This window comes from Ranitomeya variabilis, chromosome 2, assembly GCF_051348905.1.
Source record: "Ranitomeya variabilis isolate aRanVar5 chromosome 2, aRanVar5.hap1, whole genome shotgun sequence".
In the NCBI taxonomy this organism is placed as follows: Eukaryota; Metazoa; Chordata; class Amphibia; order Anura; family Dendrobatidae; genus Ranitomeya; species Ranitomeya variabilis.
In genome coordinates this window covers 121182369-121201343 of record NC_135233.1, presented here as the reverse complement: position 1 = coordinate 121201343, position 18975 = coordinate 121182369, and the positions used below count along the sequence as shown (strand labels likewise).

General features: G+C 43.5%; 1 protein-coding gene across 2 annotated transcripts in view; it reads right to left on the bottom strand.

Moving 5' to 3' along the window:
- Positions 1-18975, bottom strand: part of MTR (5-methyltetrahydrofolate-homocysteine methyltransferase) — a 123164-nt gene that overhangs the window by 35625 nt on the left and 68564 nt on the right. For both annotated transcript variants that reach the window (XM_077282902.1, XM_077282901.1), the window contains exons 14-22: positions 18630-18770; positions 18326-18511; positions 17295-17474; positions 11063-11179; positions 10349-10489; positions 6975-7064; positions 6399-6551; positions 4484-4591; positions 3572-3672 (exon numbers count right to left, since the gene is read on the bottom strand). In XM_077282902.1, the coding sequence (XP_077139017.1) occupies positions 3572-3672; positions 4484-4591; positions 6399-6551; positions 6975-7064; positions 10349-10489; positions 11063-11179; positions 17295-17474; positions 18326-18511; positions 18630-18770 (1217 nt within the window). The remainder of the gene's footprint in view (positions 1-3571; positions 3673-4483; positions 4592-6398; positions 6552-6974; positions 7065-10348; positions 10490-11062; positions 11180-17294; positions 17475-18325; positions 18512-18629; positions 18771-18975) is intronic.

The window sequence follows — 18975 nt, the reverse complement described above, 5'->3', positions numbered from 1 at the left end:
CAGACGAGAAGCGCCGATATAGGGGGCGGAGTTACGGCCGTGGGAGGGATCTGCCCACTGCGGCCTACTCCAGCTGAAAAGCCGGGTACTAAATTTCCAGCCTGCCTGGGGATGCGCGGCGGCCGCAACGGAGCGACGCTAACCGCCGCAGTTCCCGACCGCCGGCGCCTCTCTCCAGGGGCTCTGCCGCAAGTACCGCCGGCGCCTACCCCATAGAGGCCACTGCGGCCTACTCCGGCTGAAAAGCCGGGGACTAAATTTCCGGCCTGCCCGGCGGTGTGCGGCGGCGCGGCCGCAAAGCGATCCGGAGCGCAGGAGGGGAACTCCTGATGTACTCACAGTCCGGTAATGCAGGTCCCCCTGTCCCTGCGCGCTCCATCCTCATCTCTTCTGTAATCCCTTTGGGCTCTCAAGTATGCAACGCCATGTAATGTGGGCCTTGTATGTCTGGCCCCCGGAGAGGAACATTAGAGCTGGCTCTATGTGCTCGCCGTCTTGCAGGGGGAAGGGAAATCGGGACCAAAGATGGAAACCCGTTGCCCGAGTAAAATTTGGCGTGCTCCCGCGTCGCAGGAGAGGGACGGGGAGGTATACTCGCCGTGCTCGCCTGTTGCTGGTTTGGGGGAGAGCGGGTCCCATAAAAAAGGATCCGTCGCCCCCTTCACTCCGTTGAATAAAAAATAAAAATTTACAGAAAAATAAAAATTAAAATTAAAATAAGAAAGTTGGGGTCTGAAAACAGACCCAAGTGCCTCCTACAGACACTAAGCAAGAACTGGTTAGCTGAGGGCCAGCAGGAGGGTGTATACTGCAGGGGAGGAGCTAACTTTCTTTGTATCACTTAGTGTCCTCCTAGTGGCAAGCAGCATAACACCCACGGTCACACACGGTCTGTGTCCCCCAATGAGGCGTAGGAGAAAAATGATGTTTTAGCAAGCAATTTTTTATTTTCACAAGGGTAACAGGAGAAATTGGACCCCAATAGTTGTTGCCCAGTTTGTCCTGAGTATGCTGGTGCCCCACATGTGGGGGTAAACCACTGTTTGGGTGCACATCGGGGCTCGGAAGGGAGGGAGCACCATTTGACTTTTTGAACGCAAGATTGGCTGGAATCAATGGTGGCACCATGTTGCGTTTGGAGACCCCTGATGTGCCTAAACAGTGGAAACCCCTCAATTCTAACTCCAACACTAACCCAAACACACCCCTAACCCTAATCCCAACTCTAGCCATAACCCTAATCACAACCCTAACCCCAACACACCCCTAACCACAACCCTAACCCCAACACACCCCTAACCCTAATCTCAACCCTAACCCCAACACACCAAAAACCACAACCCTAACCCCAACACACCCCTAACCCTAACCCTAACCACAAGCCTAATCTTAACCCTATTTCCAACCCTAGCCCTAATTCCAACCCTAACCCTAAGGCTATGTGCCCACGTTGCGGATTCGTGTGAGATTTGAAAAATCCGCAGGTAAAATGCACTGCGTTTTACCTGCGGATTTACCGCGGATTTCCAGCGTTTTATTGTGCGGATTTTACCTGCGGATTCCTGTTGAGGAACAGGTGTAAAACGCTGCGGAATCCGCACAAAGAATTGACATGCTGCGGAAAATACAATGCAGCGTTTCCGCATCATGAGCACAGCGGATTTGGTTTTCCATAGGTTTACATGGTACTGTAAACCTGATGGAAAACTGCTACGAATCCGCAGCGGCCAATCCGCCGCGGATCCGCAGCCAAATCCGCACCGTGTGCACATAGCCTTAGGGTATGTGCCCACGCTGCGGATTCCATTGCGGAATTTTCCGCAGCGTAATTGATAAATCCGCAGTGCAAAACCGCTGCGGTTTTTACTGTGGATTTATCGCGGTTTCTAGTGCGGTTTCCGCTGCGGGTTTACACCGGATTTCATTTCCCATAGGTTTACTGTAAACTTATGGGAAACCGCTGCGGACCCGCAGCTGCGGGAACGCTGCGGTTCCGCAGCGAAATCAGCAGCGTGTGCACATACCCTAATTCTAACCCTAACCCTAATTCTAACCCTAGCCCTAACCCTAGTGTAAAAATAAAAGTAAATATATTTTCTTTATTTTTATTATTGTCCCTACCTATGGGGGTGATAAAGGGGGGGGGGGGTCATTTAATATTTTTTTTTTATTTTGATCACTGTGATAAAACCTATCACAGTGATCAAAATGTACCTAGAACGAATCTGCCTGCCGGCAGATTCGGCGGGCACACTGCGCATGCGCTCGCCATTTTGGAAGATGGCGGCACCCATGGAGCAGACGGACGGACACCAGGAGGCTCGGTAAGTATGAGCGGGGGGAATCGGAGAACGGGGGGGAGCAGACAGGCGGACGGAGGGGAGCGGAGCACAGGACGGAGGACTCGGGAGGCGATCGGTGGCAGTGGGGGGGCAGATCAGGGTTTCCAGCCATGGCCGATGATATTGCAGCATCGGCCATGGCTGGATTGTAATATTTCACCATTTTCATGGGTGAAATATTGCAAATCGCTCTGATTGGCTGTTTCACTTTCAACAGCCAATCAGAGCGATCGTAGCCACGAGGGGGTGAAGCCAAACCCCTAGGCTGAAGTACCACTCCCCCTGTCCCTGCAGGTCAGGTGAAATTGGAGTTAACCCTTTCACCCGATCTGCAGGGACGCGATCCCTCCATGACGCCACATAGGCGTCACAGGTCGGATTGGCACAGACTTTCATGATGCCTACGTGGCGTCACAGGTCGGGAAGGGGTTAAATCTGTCAGTAAGATCAACTCCCTCACCCCCAAATCGCATATATGGGCATGCAGGTCTTTGAAGGCTATATCTATTGACACCTTTAAATATTCTATCTGTTGCTGCATTCCCAAGACATAAGGGTTTTAATTTTGAGCCTTGGTCACAGTAAGGTTGTTTCCTCGCCTAGTACCAGCCTCCTTAGCTTGATTGATAAATGAAGGCACACAGGCAATGATCTAACAGGAAATCAGACAATGAGGCAAGGAAACAACCTCAGGAAGCAGAGGCTTCTTAGTGCTTTGTCTGGCCCAGAGTAATTATTGCCTCGTGTGCATATTAATGGTTCACCATGAAAAAATATTTTAAATGACATGGAACAATAAAAATTTCTAATTTTACGCAAGTAACTTTTCCCCGCTGGATCTTTTCTTCATTGATTTGCATTGAACCACTTGCTTGGCTTTTTCCCGTGCGGGATCAGATGTGGAGCAGCCCAGAACCAGGTGAGCTGACTTATTCTTATATTATACATACATCAATGACTGCTCTCTGTAGTCAGAGACCTCACGATAACTCGCAGCTTTACAATGAATTATGGGAGCAACAGTGAGCATGATGGGAGCTACTCAAGAGGAAATCAGAACCCAACCTATTAAGGGAGGGGGTCATTTACTATTAAAAATCTGATGGTAATCAAATTGGCTGAACTTACACACCATAAGGCCCAAATAAAATATTGATATAAAAAAAGTAAACCCTTTAAGAATTTTAGCTTGCGTACATGGATGCATCATGTATTTCTTGACCACATACCTGAAATTGTTGCAGCCAAGCACCACACCAACAATATTCTTGCCAATGTCATGTACATCCCCTTTAACTGTAGCTATTACAATGGTTCCTTGGTATGGATCCTACAAATATCCCAAAAAACACCAACATTTGGTTTATAAAGCACTGGTATGTTAAGACAAATGAGATCCACTAGACGCATAATTATAGAAGAAAAGGGGTCTTTGGACACAGAAAAATTCAGATTAAAAAAGCAAAAAAACAACTCCAAAACATGTAGGATTACAAGAGGAAGAATAAAGTAGTTATCTGCTTAAACATGACAATTTATTCATACATATAGTATAAAGTATACATAAAATTCATAAAGGTAGAAGGACAGTACATAGGTAACCCGGAAGTACAAGCCCAATATCCATGATTGATAGACACCTATAGCAGCATGAGACATATTCCGCATATAATAAACACAATGGTCCCAAGTAATCATATAAGTATAACAAATACATAGTATGCAGGCTCAATCACATAAATAGAAGCGCAAACTGCACTGTAACCATAGAAGAAAACCGTCCCCACTGTGCATTTCGAGTGTTCAGTATATTGTTTTCTCAGGAGGTCCAGTATACTAAACTATCTGAGAGGACCTTAAGTATTATCAGCATCCGATCGAGTGATTGGAACGGTGACTAATGAGATTAAGGTGGGCGGCACATGCGAGTCTAGTCGCACGCACCCACCAATCGTCACCTGGGCCATCAAGGCAGCGTCACACATGCGTGGGAGCGAAGACGGGTCAGAAAGGCCACGACCATGTAGCTATTGAAATGGTTCCTTGGTATGCATCTTAAAAATATCCCAAAAAACTCTTATCACTGGATATCGCTACATGTTTTTGGTAACTCGGTGGTATGCTATGGGAAAAAAACTCACGTCATCAACTGTATTTCCAGTTACAGCTTTCATCTCTTCCCGCTCCTTCTCCATGAAGGGAATCAGATATCCGACTGACTTCTTCATAACTCGAGCAGACTTTATCACCTTTACCAAGAAGCAAAAAATAGTAAACATTTCAATAATAAAAGTGACACAACACCCATAATCAAGCCAGACGGTTAAACTGAGCAGAACAAAGTGGATGTGATCGTTGAAGGAAGAGTAGCACTGCACAAAGCAGGTAAGTCTGGCGCTTTCTTATATACATGGCCTGTCCTTAGGATAGGTCACCAATGAGGCGGATGTAATTCCATCACTCGGCGCCCCTTCAATCAGAGTGGCAGTCCCAGCAAAGGCTGGATATATACAGTGCACTAATCAGCTGTTGCACAGCTGGAAAGACCAGTCGTAAATACTAGTGTATGGCGCAGAACACCACTGTCCTGTCTCACTTTGCAGTGGTTGCTGCCAGGTGCTGCAGATCAATTTCTCTAACTTGCAGGAGCCAGCAGTGACAGATCGGTGGTGTTCTGCTCCGTACACTCATCACATGATGAAGGTCCTCATGCCAGGCATGACAGCAGACTTATGAAGATCAGCTTGTTGTTGGGCTTCATAGGAGACCCTGATTTTTGCCAAATCCAGCAATATTGTAGTAAAGAATCACTGAAAAAGTAAAGTAAAAACAAGGACAAAGGGAAAAAAATAAATTCGAATCACACTTTCTTCTCTTCTCACAAAAATGAGTAAAAAAAAAAAAGACTGTAAAAATAAACACAAGTGGTATTGCAGTGTCCATAAAAGTGTAATGTATTAATTACCTGATCATTACAAGCTGCAAAGGAAAAAAAAGAAATCCAAATACCAGGATTGCGCTTTTATTTTTTTCTTACCACAACTCCGCTAAAAATTACAATAAGCAGCAATCAAAATATCCCTATTGACCCCAAAATTGCATCATTAGAAATATCCACTTCTCCTGCAAAAAACAAGTACTTGCACAGCCCCATCATCAAAACAATAAAAAAGTTATGAATCTCAGAAAATGGTGACAAAACAAATACATTTTATTTACAAATTTCTGATATTTTTTCACATTGTTGTTAATAATAATAATAATAATAATAATAATAATAATAAACCCTGCAGTATCATTGTAATAACACTAACGCAAAAAATGATATTCCCAGGGTTTTTTTTTTCTTACAGTACAATGAATGCCACAAAAACAAATCCTTTAAAAAAAAAAAAAAAAAAAAGCGTGGTTTCAGTTTTTATTTTTTTGCAATTTCACCGCTCACGGAATTGTTGTCTGGTACATTGAATAGTAAAATGAAAGGTGCCTTTCAAAACTACAATTTGTCCCACAAAAAATAATCCCACACAATGCTTCATCGACCAAAAAAGAATGAAATAATGTTACGGTTCTATGAAGAAGCGGAGAAAAAAATGAAAGCTTAAAAATGGAAAATCGCTTTGTCAGGAAAGGTTAAAGTGTTTCAACCAAAAGCTATTAAAAGCTAAAGCAATAGTCACACATTAATAATAATAATAATAATAATCTTTATTTTTATATAGCGCTAACATATTACGCAGCGCTTTACAGTTTTGCACACATTATCATCGCTGTCCCTGATGGGGCTCACAATCTAAATTCCCTATCAGTATGTCTTTGGAATGTGGGAGGAAACCGGAGTACCCGGAGGAAACCCACGCAAACACGGAGAGAACATACAAACTCTTTGCAGATGTTGTCCAAGGTGGGATTAGAACCCAGGACTCCAGCGCTGGCTGTAGTGCAGTTGCCCATTTTGGCTATTTCTATCTAGTGTGTACAGACTTGCTTTAACCTTTAGATTACATAAAGCACCACAAGGAGTAATATGTTGTCTTCTATAATTTTCGACAATACCTGTGGTAAAAACATCTTTCCTGCGCCAAACAACTGTCCAACAACTTTCATGCCATTCATGAGAGGTCCTTCAATAACGTGGAGGGGTCTTCGATACCTTTCTTTATTGGCTCTTGCCTCTTCTGTGTCTTCAATTACATGTTTTTCAATTCCCTAAAAAATAAACAAATAAAAAGCAAAGTACGGATATAGCATGACAGATCACTAGAGCAAAAATGTATAATGCAAGTTGTGAATGGGTAATACTAGAGAAGGTAATTCTCATCAGCAGTACGGCAGTGCCAACAAGCTACTGGAGCAAAGTGATGACCTGTCCCTACTTTGGCCATTACCCAAGGATACTTATGGTAGGTCTCAGCCTTGTTTTTCATGGATAAAACACGTACTCATTAAAGTATATGGAACTGTTCACATGTCCACAAAAAAGCCCCAAAAAAAACAGATGTCCATTTTTGATCACATTGTGGCTGAGTTTTGGACATCATATATGACACTACTCTTATTGTACATGAGCTAATGTGTAAACTAATTGCATTCACATTTATTTGCATATTTAATATTACTGCATGCATTTACCTTGACCAGAGCATATTCTAGTCTCTCTTCCACAGATCCACTTCTCCATTCATCAGTCTGGATCACTTTCTTACCACCGGTAGCTGTGGTCTTAACAGGAAAAAAAAAGTATAGAAAAATTAAATACAGAATATTTGATGAAATCATACATTCCTACCTGAGGAATGGACAACAAGAAGCCTATGTTATTACATTTACTACATACAGGAAACTATACCCACATGGCTTTGACCATACACCCAGCAGTGATGTGCGAAGGTGGATCATGTTGTTGTTTTTGACGTCACGGTTTTTAAGCGTGATATATGTGGTTTTTTTATGCATTTAACAAGAAAAAAAACATGGACAGAATACATTTTTTTTTTGTCATTTGTGGTAGAACCCCATTATAGGTTGTGTGACAAAAATATTTTTGGGCCCTGCATGGGCACACAGAGGTACAATAGGGACCTACAGATTTATATGGATGTTCTATTATGGATCCTTAATTCATGAAAATGGTATACACTCCCTGACAGTAAGTAAAGTCTGTCTCGGGTGTCCTGCACTACACTCCCTGACAGAAGTTATGTCGCTTATCCATGTTATGTAAATAAAAGCTTTTATACGGACATTAAATTCAACCCTTGGTTGTATAAATTATTCTTTTGAAAGCTGAAACCTTCCTAAATGTGGTTTAGGTTAAGAAAATAAATTGGCATCAATGCATAAATATTGATCAGTTAATGGACACAGAATGGTCAGATTTTGGCAAGACAAAAGTTGTGTCGCCTGGTCATATAATGCACGCAACCCTAGTTTACATCCTCATTTGTGCTCAGTAAATGATCGTTTAATTAGTGTGTGTATAAAAAGAAACCCAGCACCCCAGACATTCACTTGAACCGCAACTTGAGCTCTGACAACATGCCAAAAATCCACCCTGCGACCAAAGCCTGGATTATCAAGAGGCTGAAGACCAGATCCACTGCAGAGGTGGCTGGCACCTTTAATGTGTCTCAGCATCAAGTACAAAGAATTAAAAAAAGATTTGAAGAGACTGGAGATGTGTTTGACAAGCCCAGGTCCGGCAGACCCCGCAAGACAACTGCTCAGGAGGAACGTTTGTTGGTTAGAAAATCCAAAGCAAGCCCCTCTTTCACTGCAGCAGAGCTCCAACAGGCCTGGTCACCTCAAGTCCCTGTGTCAACTAGAACAGTTTGTAGGATTCTGTCTTGAAATGGCCTCCATGGTAGAATCAGTGCCCAGAAACCAGCACTAAACAAAGGGCAAATAAAAAACTGTGTGGAATTTGCAAAGTCCCACAGCCTGCTAAACAGATGGACGCTGGAAAAGTGGCAGAAGGTGGATTTCTCTGATGAATCTTCAGTAGAATTACACCACCGCCGCTGCAAATACGGCAGGAGACCTACTGGAGCCCGTATGGATCCAAAATACAGCCAGAAAATAGTTAAATTTGGTGGTGGAAAGGTCACGGTCTGGGGTTACATTTAGTATGGGGGTGTGCGAAACATTTGCAAGGTGGAAGTCAATATCAATAGCCTAAAATATCAAGCAGTATTAGCTACCTCTTATAGTCCAAATCATAAAAGGGGTCAAATTCTGCAGCAGGATGGTGCTCCATCTCATACATCCATCTCTACAACAAAGTCCCTCCAGGCAAAAAAGATCGAGGTGCTCAAGGACTGGCCAGCCCAGTCACCAGACATGAACATCATTGAGCATGTTTGGGGTAAGATGAAACACGAAGCTTGGAAGACAAAACCAAAGAATTCTAGATGAACTCTGGGAGGCATGTAAGACTGCATTCTTTGCTATTTCTGATGACTTCATTAATAAATTGTATGAATCATTGTTGAACCGCATGGATGCAATCCTTCAAGCTCATGAAAGTCACACAAAATATTAAATATGACTAGTAGCACCACAGCTTCATTCACCAATGTTATGCAACATATATTTGCATTTTAAGTTATTTGTTTGAATATCACATTACTTTCTGTGGGCGACAAAACTTTTGTCTTGCCAAAATCTGACCATTCTGTGTCCATTAACTGATCAATATTTCTGCATTGATGCCAATTTATTTTCTTAACCTAAACCACATTTCGGAGGGTTTCAGCTTTCATAAGAATAATTTATACAACCAATGGATGAATTTAACGTCAGGTTATAAGCTTTTATTTACATAACATGGATAAGTGACATAACTTCTGTCAGGGAGTGTAGTGCAGGACACCCGAGACAGACTTTACTTTAAGAGGTATTCCCACCTCGGTCATGGCTGGCCTAGCAATACCTGTGTAAATGAGGCAGCCAAAGCAATGGTAGCAGGCTGTGCTACAATGTATGGATGGCTGACAAAAGTGAAAGTGAGTTACAGAACGGCCCACTTCATGGTTTGCATCATCCTGACCACCACATATAGACATGAACATCTGAAATGGGAATACCTCTTTACATGCCGAACTCAGGGTATGTGCAGACGACTGCTTATTTATGCAGCGTCAAACCCGCAGTAGCCAGATGTTACAGCATAGTGGATGGTATTTAAAGAAATCCCATGCCCTCTATGCGTCCACAGATGCCCGTGGATCACCCGCGGTGACTGACATGGCACGTCTCTCCAGACCACAGCATTTCAATTTCTCCTGCGGAAGAGTCTCCACAAAAGTAATTGCATCAATAGAATGTATTGGGAGCGGTGAATCAGCATGGTTCCGTGAACACTTGTGGATTTACCGGCGTTCAATAGACGGCAGTGCTTTAGATGCAGCGAACATGTGCTGCCAGTTCTGCATTGTGTTTACCCGGCCTTAGATTTCAGAATGCAAAGTTGCAGTGGAGCAACCTCATATCCTTAAAGTGTATCTGTCATCAATCTGGGGCTGTCCTTTTTATTTAAGAAAGAGGTGGGCAGAAAGATCAACTAAGAGGTCCCATGTATTCGAATGTCCTCCTTTCTAGCAAAAGTCCATTCCGAACTTCCGATTCTGGGATCGCAGCATGCAGAGCAGGCTCCCACAATCCCTCTTGTTGTGAAAAAGCAAGATCTTGCACGAACAGTAACATTACTAAGCGGTGACCATTAGGCTATGTTCCCTGATGTGCTTTTAGTGCGTTCTGATACTACAGAATTTCTGCACCTATTTAAATTCGGTTACTTGTGTTTTTTCATTGCATTTTTGTGTGCTTTTTTAACGTGTTTTTGATGCGGTATTTGGGACCTATTTTGTTCATGGGCGCCGTTTAGAAAATGTACCCCCTTTAGATTTTGCCTTAAATAAAAACGCCTGCCCTCACCTGTTGATAAATGATCTTTAATGTAACTTCAGTAAATAAGAATCTTCTGTTATGTTCTGCTCACTACAAACCTGTGCATATTTTAAAAGCTTCTCTGTTGCTTCCGGATCCTTATTCCAAATGAGATGTTCACACAGCTGGAGTAATTCTTTATCAATGTCATCGTAGACAGGAAGGTTTCCTGCATTTACAATCCCCATGTCCATGCCAATCTATAAATGACAGATAACAATACAACACTGCATCATTCCACAATGTAAGACATAAGGCCATCATGTCTTTGTGATTTACTTATGCAACTACACAGATTTCTTGGTTGAAACACTGGAAAATGACCTAAAAAAATACAAGACAAAAACGTAGATTGCGCTGAAGTTAATGAGAGATCTTCAGAGAGTCATGTATTGCAGAATTTCAGTATTTATGAAATTGATGATTCCTATTTGTTGCTACTAAGAGACTGTAGGGTAGCTTCACTGCCACAGAGATAGGATAGGAGTCTGCATTTATTGTGATGTAGAAATAACAGCAAGTGTTGTTATAAGTGGTTTTGCCATATGCAAAAAAATAAATAAAATATCTGATGTGTCAAAAACCATTACTGCTGAAGTTTCAGACAACGAGACCCTCACCCAATGTTAAAATGAAGGGTCAGGACATTTACCATGATGACACAATGCAAATATATCATGCAAACACTGAGACAATACTAAATAATCCCAAAATACAACAGATCCAAAAGCACATATATCTGTGAGACTGAAGATTTCTAATTAAATCCTTACCTTAATAGCGTGATAGAGAAATACCGAATGCATGGATTCTCTAATGGCATCCATTCCTCGGAATGAGAAAGAAAGGTTGGAAAGACCGCCACTGACCTTCGCACCTTTTAGTGTTTCCTTATAAAGGACAAAATAATTTGTAATTACCAATACCAAATTACACTGTGTGCAGAATTATTAGGCAAGTTGTGTTTTAGAGGATTATTTTTATTATTGATCACCAACTACCGTATGTTCTCATTCAACCCAGAAGACTCAAATATTAAAGCTTAATATTTTTGAAAGTTGGAGTGTTTTTTTTTTAGATTTGGCTATCTTAGGAGGATATCTGTTTGTGCAGGTAACTATTACTGTGCAGAATTATTAGGCAACTTAATAAAAACCAATATATCAAAGAGAGAAGCCGGAAGCTTGATTGCCAATAAAAACAGTAATATTTTATTAATTACAAACAAATAAAAACATGTAATGAATACAGTAACAAACAGTGGAGATACCGTAACAGAATATACTGTCTGCATACACTATTGGTACGCCTATAAACCATCAAGTGATCCCAAGCTAAATGCTCAAACAAGCTCAATAATATATCTATTCAATACATAAAGCCCATCATGTATATAAAAAATATATGTATATATATGGCAGCGAATTGGTAAGGTGCAATAAATCCTAAATGGATATAGTATGTCACAGTGGACAGAATACACACTAAACGCCAAAGATACGTAACAAATAAAGGGCCATAGAATAATACTGTATCTAGAATATATTACAAGCCATAAAGAATGCCTCAACTATAAATAAACCAATCACTGCAATATGCAGTAGCTGAAAAAAGCATATGGTGCTAAAGTGCAAAGCTTAGAAAGAGGCATCAGTATATCTACCTATAGAGCAATCATTGCGATGTGCAATAGCTAAAAAAGTGCATACAGTGCTATAGTGCAACGCTTGAGAAGAGGCATCAGTATATTTACCAGAGATGCAGATCAGTAGAAGGACCCCGACGCGCGTTTCGCGTGATGCTTCGTCCAGGGGGATAGTTACAACTAATCAAGCTTCCGGCTTCTCTCTTTGATATATTGTGTGCACATTGAAGTGCCTTCTGTCTAGGCCTTTATTAGGATATTAATAAAAACCAAATATATTCCCATCTCACTTGTTTATTTTCACTAGGTAAACCAATATAACTGCACAAAATTTAGAAAAAAATATTTCTGACATGCACAAACAAAACCCCCCAAAATTAGTGACCAATATAGCACCTTTCTTTATGATGACACTCAGCAGTTTTCCATCCATAGATTCTGTCAGTTGATTGATCTGTTTACAATCAACATTGCGTGCAGCAGCTACCACAGCCTCCCATACGCTGTTCCGAGAGGTGAACTGTTTTCCCTCCCTCTAGATCTCACATTTTATGAGGGACCACAGTTTCTCCATGGGGCTCAGATCAGGTGAACAAGGGGGCCATGTCATTTTTTTCTTCTTTGAGATCTTTACTGGCCAGCCACACTCTGGAGTAGTTGGAGGCATGTGATGGAGCATTGTCCTGCATGAAAATCATGTTTTTCTTGAACGATACCGACTTCTTCCTGTACCATTGCTTGAAGAAGTGGTCTTCCAGAAACTGGCAGTAGGTCTGGGAGTTGAGGTTCACTCCATCCTCAACTCGAAAAGGTCCCACAAGTTCATCTTTGATGATACCAGCCCATACCAGTACCCCACCTCCACATTGCTGGCGTCTGGGTCGGAGTGGAGCTCTCTGCCCTTTACTGATCCAGCCTCTGGCCCATCCATCTGGCCCATCAAGAGTCACTTTCATTTCATCAGTCCATAAAACCTTTGAAAAGTCAGTCTTAAGATATTTCTTGGCCCAGTCTTGACGTTTTATCTTATGTTTCTTGTTCAAAGGTGGTCGTTTTTCAGCCTTCCTTACCTTGGCCATGTCCCTGAGTATCGCACATGCTTTTTGTTACTCCAGTAACATTGCAGCTCTGAAATATGGCAAAACTGGTGGCAAATGGCATCTTGGCAGCTTCACGCTTTATTTTCCTCAATTCATGGGCAGTTATTTTGCGACTTTTTTTGCCCAACACGCTTCTTGCGACCCTATTTGCCATGAAACGCTTGATTGTTCGGTGATCACGCTTCAAAAGATTGGCAATTTCAAGACTGCTGCATCCCTCTGCAAGACATCTCACAATTTTGGACTTTTCAGAGCCAGTCAAATCACTCTTCTGACCCATTTTGCCAAAGGAAAGGAAGCTGCCTAATAATTAAGCACACATTATATAGGGTTTTGATGTCATTAGACAACACCCCTCCTCATTACAGAGATGCACATCACCTGATTTACTTAATTGGTAGTTGGCTCTCAAGCCTGAACAGCTTGGAGTAGGACAACATGTATAAAAATATCATGTGATCAAAATAGGGATTTTTGTGTACTCACCGCAAAATCCTTTTCTCCGAGCCAATCATTGGGGGACACAGGACCATGGGTATTATGCTGCTGCCACTAGGAGGACACTAAGTTAACACAAAGAATAGCTCCTCCCCTGCACTATACACCCTCCTGCTGGCTCTAAGTGAACCAGTTCGGTAACAAAGCAGTAGGAGCTTAACATTTAACAAGAATGAACTATGTCAAAACCAGGTCAACACAAAAAAAAACAAAGCCAATAGGCCAACAGGGTGGGTGCTGTGTCCCCCAATGATTGGCTTGGAGAAAAGGATTTTACGGTGAGTACACAAAAATCCCTATTTCTCCTACGTCTCATTGGGGTACACAGGACCATGGGACATCCTAAAGCAGTCCCTGGGTGGGAAACAATCCACTGCAATTGCTCCTTGTACCCACAAGTTACAGATGCGACACTGCTGCCTGCAAAATTCGTCTGTCGATGGATGCATCTGCCAAGGCCTATGAATAAACATGGTAATGTTTTGTAAACGTATGGAGGCTGGACCAAGTCGCAGCTCTGCAGACTTGTGCTGCCGATGCCTGGTGCCGGATGGCCCAAGAAGCACCCACTGACCGAGTAGAATGAGCCTTACTCCCTGCTGGGACGGAGTGACCTCTGACTCGGTAGGACTCCTGGATAGCTCAACGAATCCACTTGGCTATCGTAGCTTTGGAAGTGGCTAGACCTTTCCTTGGCCCTTCCGGGAGCACAAACAGGGCATCTGACCTGCGGAAAGAAGCCGTCCTCGAGACGTATCTCCTAAGAGCTCTCACCAAGTCCAGTGTGTGAAGAGCCTTCTCGGTGCGATGTACTGGTGCTGGGCAAAGTGAAGGGAAGACAATTTCTTCATTGAGGTGGAAAGATGAGACAACTTTCGGTAGAAAAGACGGAGATGTTCTCAAAACCACCTTATCTTGATGAAAAATGAGGAAAGGAACTCGACAAGACAAAGCCGCCAGCTCTGAGACTCGTCGGATGGACGTGACAGCAACCAGGAAGGCAACTTTCCATGACAGAAAAGACAGGGAAACGATCTGCAGAGGTTCAAAAGGGGCCTCCTGCAAGACTCCGAGGACCAAATTAAGGTCCCATGGTTCCAACTGCATCTTATAGGGTGGCACCACATGGGAGACTCCCTGAATGAACGTTTTCACCTGTAATCTGTTGGCAATTCTACGATGGAACAGGACTGACAAGGCTGAAATCTGCCCTTTGAGAGAACTAAGGGCGAGACCCAAGTCCAAACCCGACTGAAGGAATTCGAGGATGGAAGGAATGGAAACTTCAAGAGGAGAGCGTCCTCAGTCCTTGCACCGTGAGAAGAAGGTCTTCCAAATGCGATGATAAATATGCATAGACGTAGGCTTTCTAGCACTGATCATGGTAGAAATGACATTCTGAGAGAAGCCTGCCTGTGTTAGCACCCAGGACTCAATGGCCATGCCGTCAAACACAGTGCCTCGGAGTTCAGGTGGTAAATGGGGCCCTGGTACAACAGGTCTGCACGATTCGGTAATCGCCAGGGGACATCGGCGACTAGTTGAACTAGTTCGGCGTACCAAGCCCTGCGCAGCCAATCTGGCGCAATCAGGATTACAGGTATCCCCTCCGCTCTGATCTTCTTGATGACTCTCGGCAGTAAAGGAAGCGGAGGAAATATGTATGGAAGCTGGAACTGATGCCACGAGTGAACGAGTGCATCTGCCCCGATGGCTGCCGGATCGTGGGACCGAGCTATGAAGTTGGGAACCTTGGAATTTAGCCGTGAGGGCATCAGATCCACGTCTGGGGTTCCCCAACTACAGCAGATCTGGTGGAAGATCTCCGGATGGAGAGACCACTCTCCGGAGTCGAGACCTTAACGGCTGAGGAAATCTGCCTCCAAATTTTCCACTCCCGGGATGTGAACCGCTGAGATCATTGAGCGGTTTTCCTCGGCCCAACGGAGAATGTGACCTACCTCGGTCTGGCTGCCTTGCTGCAGGTTCCCCCCTGCCGGTTAATGTATTCCACTGCCGTGGCATTGTCGGACTGAATCCTGATGGGACGACCCGTCAGGAAGGGATGGAATAGGAGAAGAGCCAACCTGATTGCCCGTATTTCCAGGATGTTGATGGGCAGGCATGCTTCCTGAAGAGACCAGGGGCCCTGAGCAGTGTGATGGTGGAACACCGCTCCCCAACCCAGACTCTGGCATCTGTTGTCACAACTAGCCAATGTACTGGGAGAAAAGACTTCCCTTGATTCAGAAAGGACTTCAAAGTCCACCACCTGAGAGACTGACTTATTGGGGAAGGAGAAAACGACGATCGAGAGAGAACGGGCTCCTGCCCCACACAGCCAGGAGAGCATGTTGTAAGGGGCGGAGGTGTAGTTGAGCGAATGGGACCGCCTCCAAGGCTGCTACCATCCTGCCGAGGACTCTCATACTGAAACGCAGAGAGTGAGTATGAGGTTGGGAGAGCTTCTGAGCTTCCCGCTGTAAGACAGATCTTTTACTGGGGGAAGAAGTACCAACCCCTGGGACGAGTCCAGTATCATTCCTAGAAAGGAAATTCGCTGAGCCAGTACTGGGGAAGATCTTTTGAAGTTTATCTTCCAACCCAGGCGAGAAAGAGTATGGGCCTTTGATGAGGATATCGTCTAAATACGGTACCACCACCACAACTTGGGTATGAAGGCGGCCGTCATGACCTTGGTGAATACCCTGGGAACGGAGGCGAGGCCGAAGGCCAGAGCAGCAAATTGAAAGTGATCTTCCTGAACTACGAAGCGAAGGAACCTTTGGTGAGAAGGTAAAATAGGAATGTGGAGGTACGCGTCCTGGATGTCTATAGACGCCAGGAACTCGCCTTTCTCCATGGAGGCGATGACAGAACGAAGCGATTCCATCCGGAAAAGGCGCACCCTGACGAACTTGTTCAGCAGTTTTAGGTCCATTATGGGCCGTACTGTACCGTCCTTCTTTGGAACAATGAACAGGTTTGAATAAAAACCTTGACGCTTTTCTATTTGAGGGACCAGGATAATAACCCCATCTTCTTTTAGAGAGCTTATGGCCTGGAAAAACTCTGATGCCTTTGCCCTGGGAGGAGAAGACAGGAAAAAGTGATTTGGTGGAAGAGAGGAGAATTCTATTTTGTATCCGGAAGACACTAGGTCGCAGACCTATTCGTCGTGAACGACCGAGAGCCACGCGTCGCTGAAGGAAAGCAGGCGGCCGCCTACTTTGAGGGTGTCCTCTGGATACCGCAGGAAGTCATTGTGTAGGAGACCTGCCCGGTCTGGACCCACTGGATCCTGACTGCCTAGGCCTGCCTCTCCAAGAAGGGGAAGGTTTGTAAGAGGTCTGAGGACCTCTATCCCTACGTTGTGCCCGGCCAGGTCCAGAAGATGTGGAAATGCATCTGTAAAAATCAGACGCAACATGGTTTTTGTGTGGGATCCAATTTTTTTTTTTATGCACATGATGACTTGAATGGGAGAGTCTCATCCGAGACTCGGACGAATATACTGCATGCTGCAATTTTTTTCCTCACGAACAGTCGGACCGAGAGAAAAATCAGTCTTCTGGACAGTCATATTGAATAACATTAGTCAAAGTGCTGTGCGTAGCAATCCGATCAAAAATAAGATAGCACACATCCCATATATACGCTCGTCTGTATGAGAACTTCGACCCAGTATTGCAAATAACAAAAACATCAATAAGGAAAGCGTTCACATGACCCACTGAATATTTAGTCTCTGCTCCAGCTTACCTTTATTGTTTTGGTGGCTTCAATAAAGTGAATGGCATACTTATCATGCTCCTCCATGCCAGTGCCAATTGTTAAGATATTTGGATCAAATATGATATCATTGGGGTTAAATTTCAATTTAGTAACCAAGAGATTGTAGGCTCTAGTGCAAATGCGGACTTTTGTTTCTGCATCTGTAGCCTATATGAATGAAAATGAATAATACACACATTAACAGTACATCTTACAGGGGCTGGCTTGGGTTGAAAATGCATAAAATTGCAGAGTGTAAAAAACAGCAACTTTGAAATATATTTTATTAAAAAGGCTCTATTCTCAATAACAAATCATTTTTATTCTATAATGTATTGCTTGCTGAGTACGTTATTGGCCACCTTTGTCTTTATAAGAGGTGGCTGGTTTCCTAGGCAAGGAGCGCGCACTGGCAAGCGATTTGCTATAGAAGCTTTACAAGTCAGCCAGGTAGCCAGGTACAGTGAGCTTTAGTGTCACTGTGTTGTTCCAATGCAGCAGACAAATTTGTTTTTGTTTGCAGCATTGGAAAGTGGGATGTCTGGGCTCAGCTGTGCTCTGGAACGGTCAATCTTCTGAGGCGCACAGGAGGCCAGGACACTGGCGAGCCATGCACTCCTGAAGTTAGGGACTTGAGACAACAGTTTTAAAGCATGTTAAAAAATAACACAACTAAACTATTAATGTAACTACCATTAAAGTTTTCCAGTAAATTCATGAATGATGACACAATCCTTACATGCAAATGTTTACTATTAATTTAATGCTTTAATGTTAGTGGTTGAATAGTGTGGTGAAGATGTAATGTCCCTTTCCTGCTTATAATGCAGCTATATATAAGTGGGCCAAGTAGGTGTGCTGTCGCCCCATCAGGGGTCAGGTTTTACAATCTAATTTCATCAGCCCAGAATCACCTCCAAGCGCATTCATTGTAAACAGAACCTGCCAACATCTATCTAATGTACGGCCACACGCAGGCATGCAATATATACGGTAACAGACCACAGAAGAAAACATACCTGCCCCACTTCATCAAAAGCCATGATGACCACCGCTGCCCCAAACTGTTTTATCATCTTGGCTTTTGCCAGAAAGTCTTCTTCCCCCTCTTTTAGACTGATGCTGTTCACTATACATTTTCCTTGGCAACATTTCAGCCCAGCCTTAATCACATCAAAGTTGGATGAATCAATACACAGTGGTACCTGTGAGGTTAAATATACATTAAAATATTTTATAGGACATCTTTTCTTAAAATAATGAGGCTGCCTGATGTATCCCATTACACCCGATTATAAAAATGCAGCACAATGAGAGGTTTACCTTCGCAATATCAGGCTCAGACGCAATGTAATTACAGAACCGCGCCATGGCTCTGGGGCCGTCCAGCATGCCGTCATCCATATTAATGTCAAGGACTTGTGCACCCATCTCTACTTGCGCTTTTGCGACTGTAAGTGCTTCCTGTTAGGACAACATATCAGATAAAACATGGTTAAAAAGACAGTTGCAGTAGGGTTTCACCAGCAGACAAGGAACTGCACAGCATACCCATGTAATACGATAGTCTTCCAGCATTGCAACCAGTACAGTCCTATACACGTCAGAGAAAGAAATGGGAAACGGTGCTAAACGGGGTACTCCCCTATATATCATTTTTTCACAATTG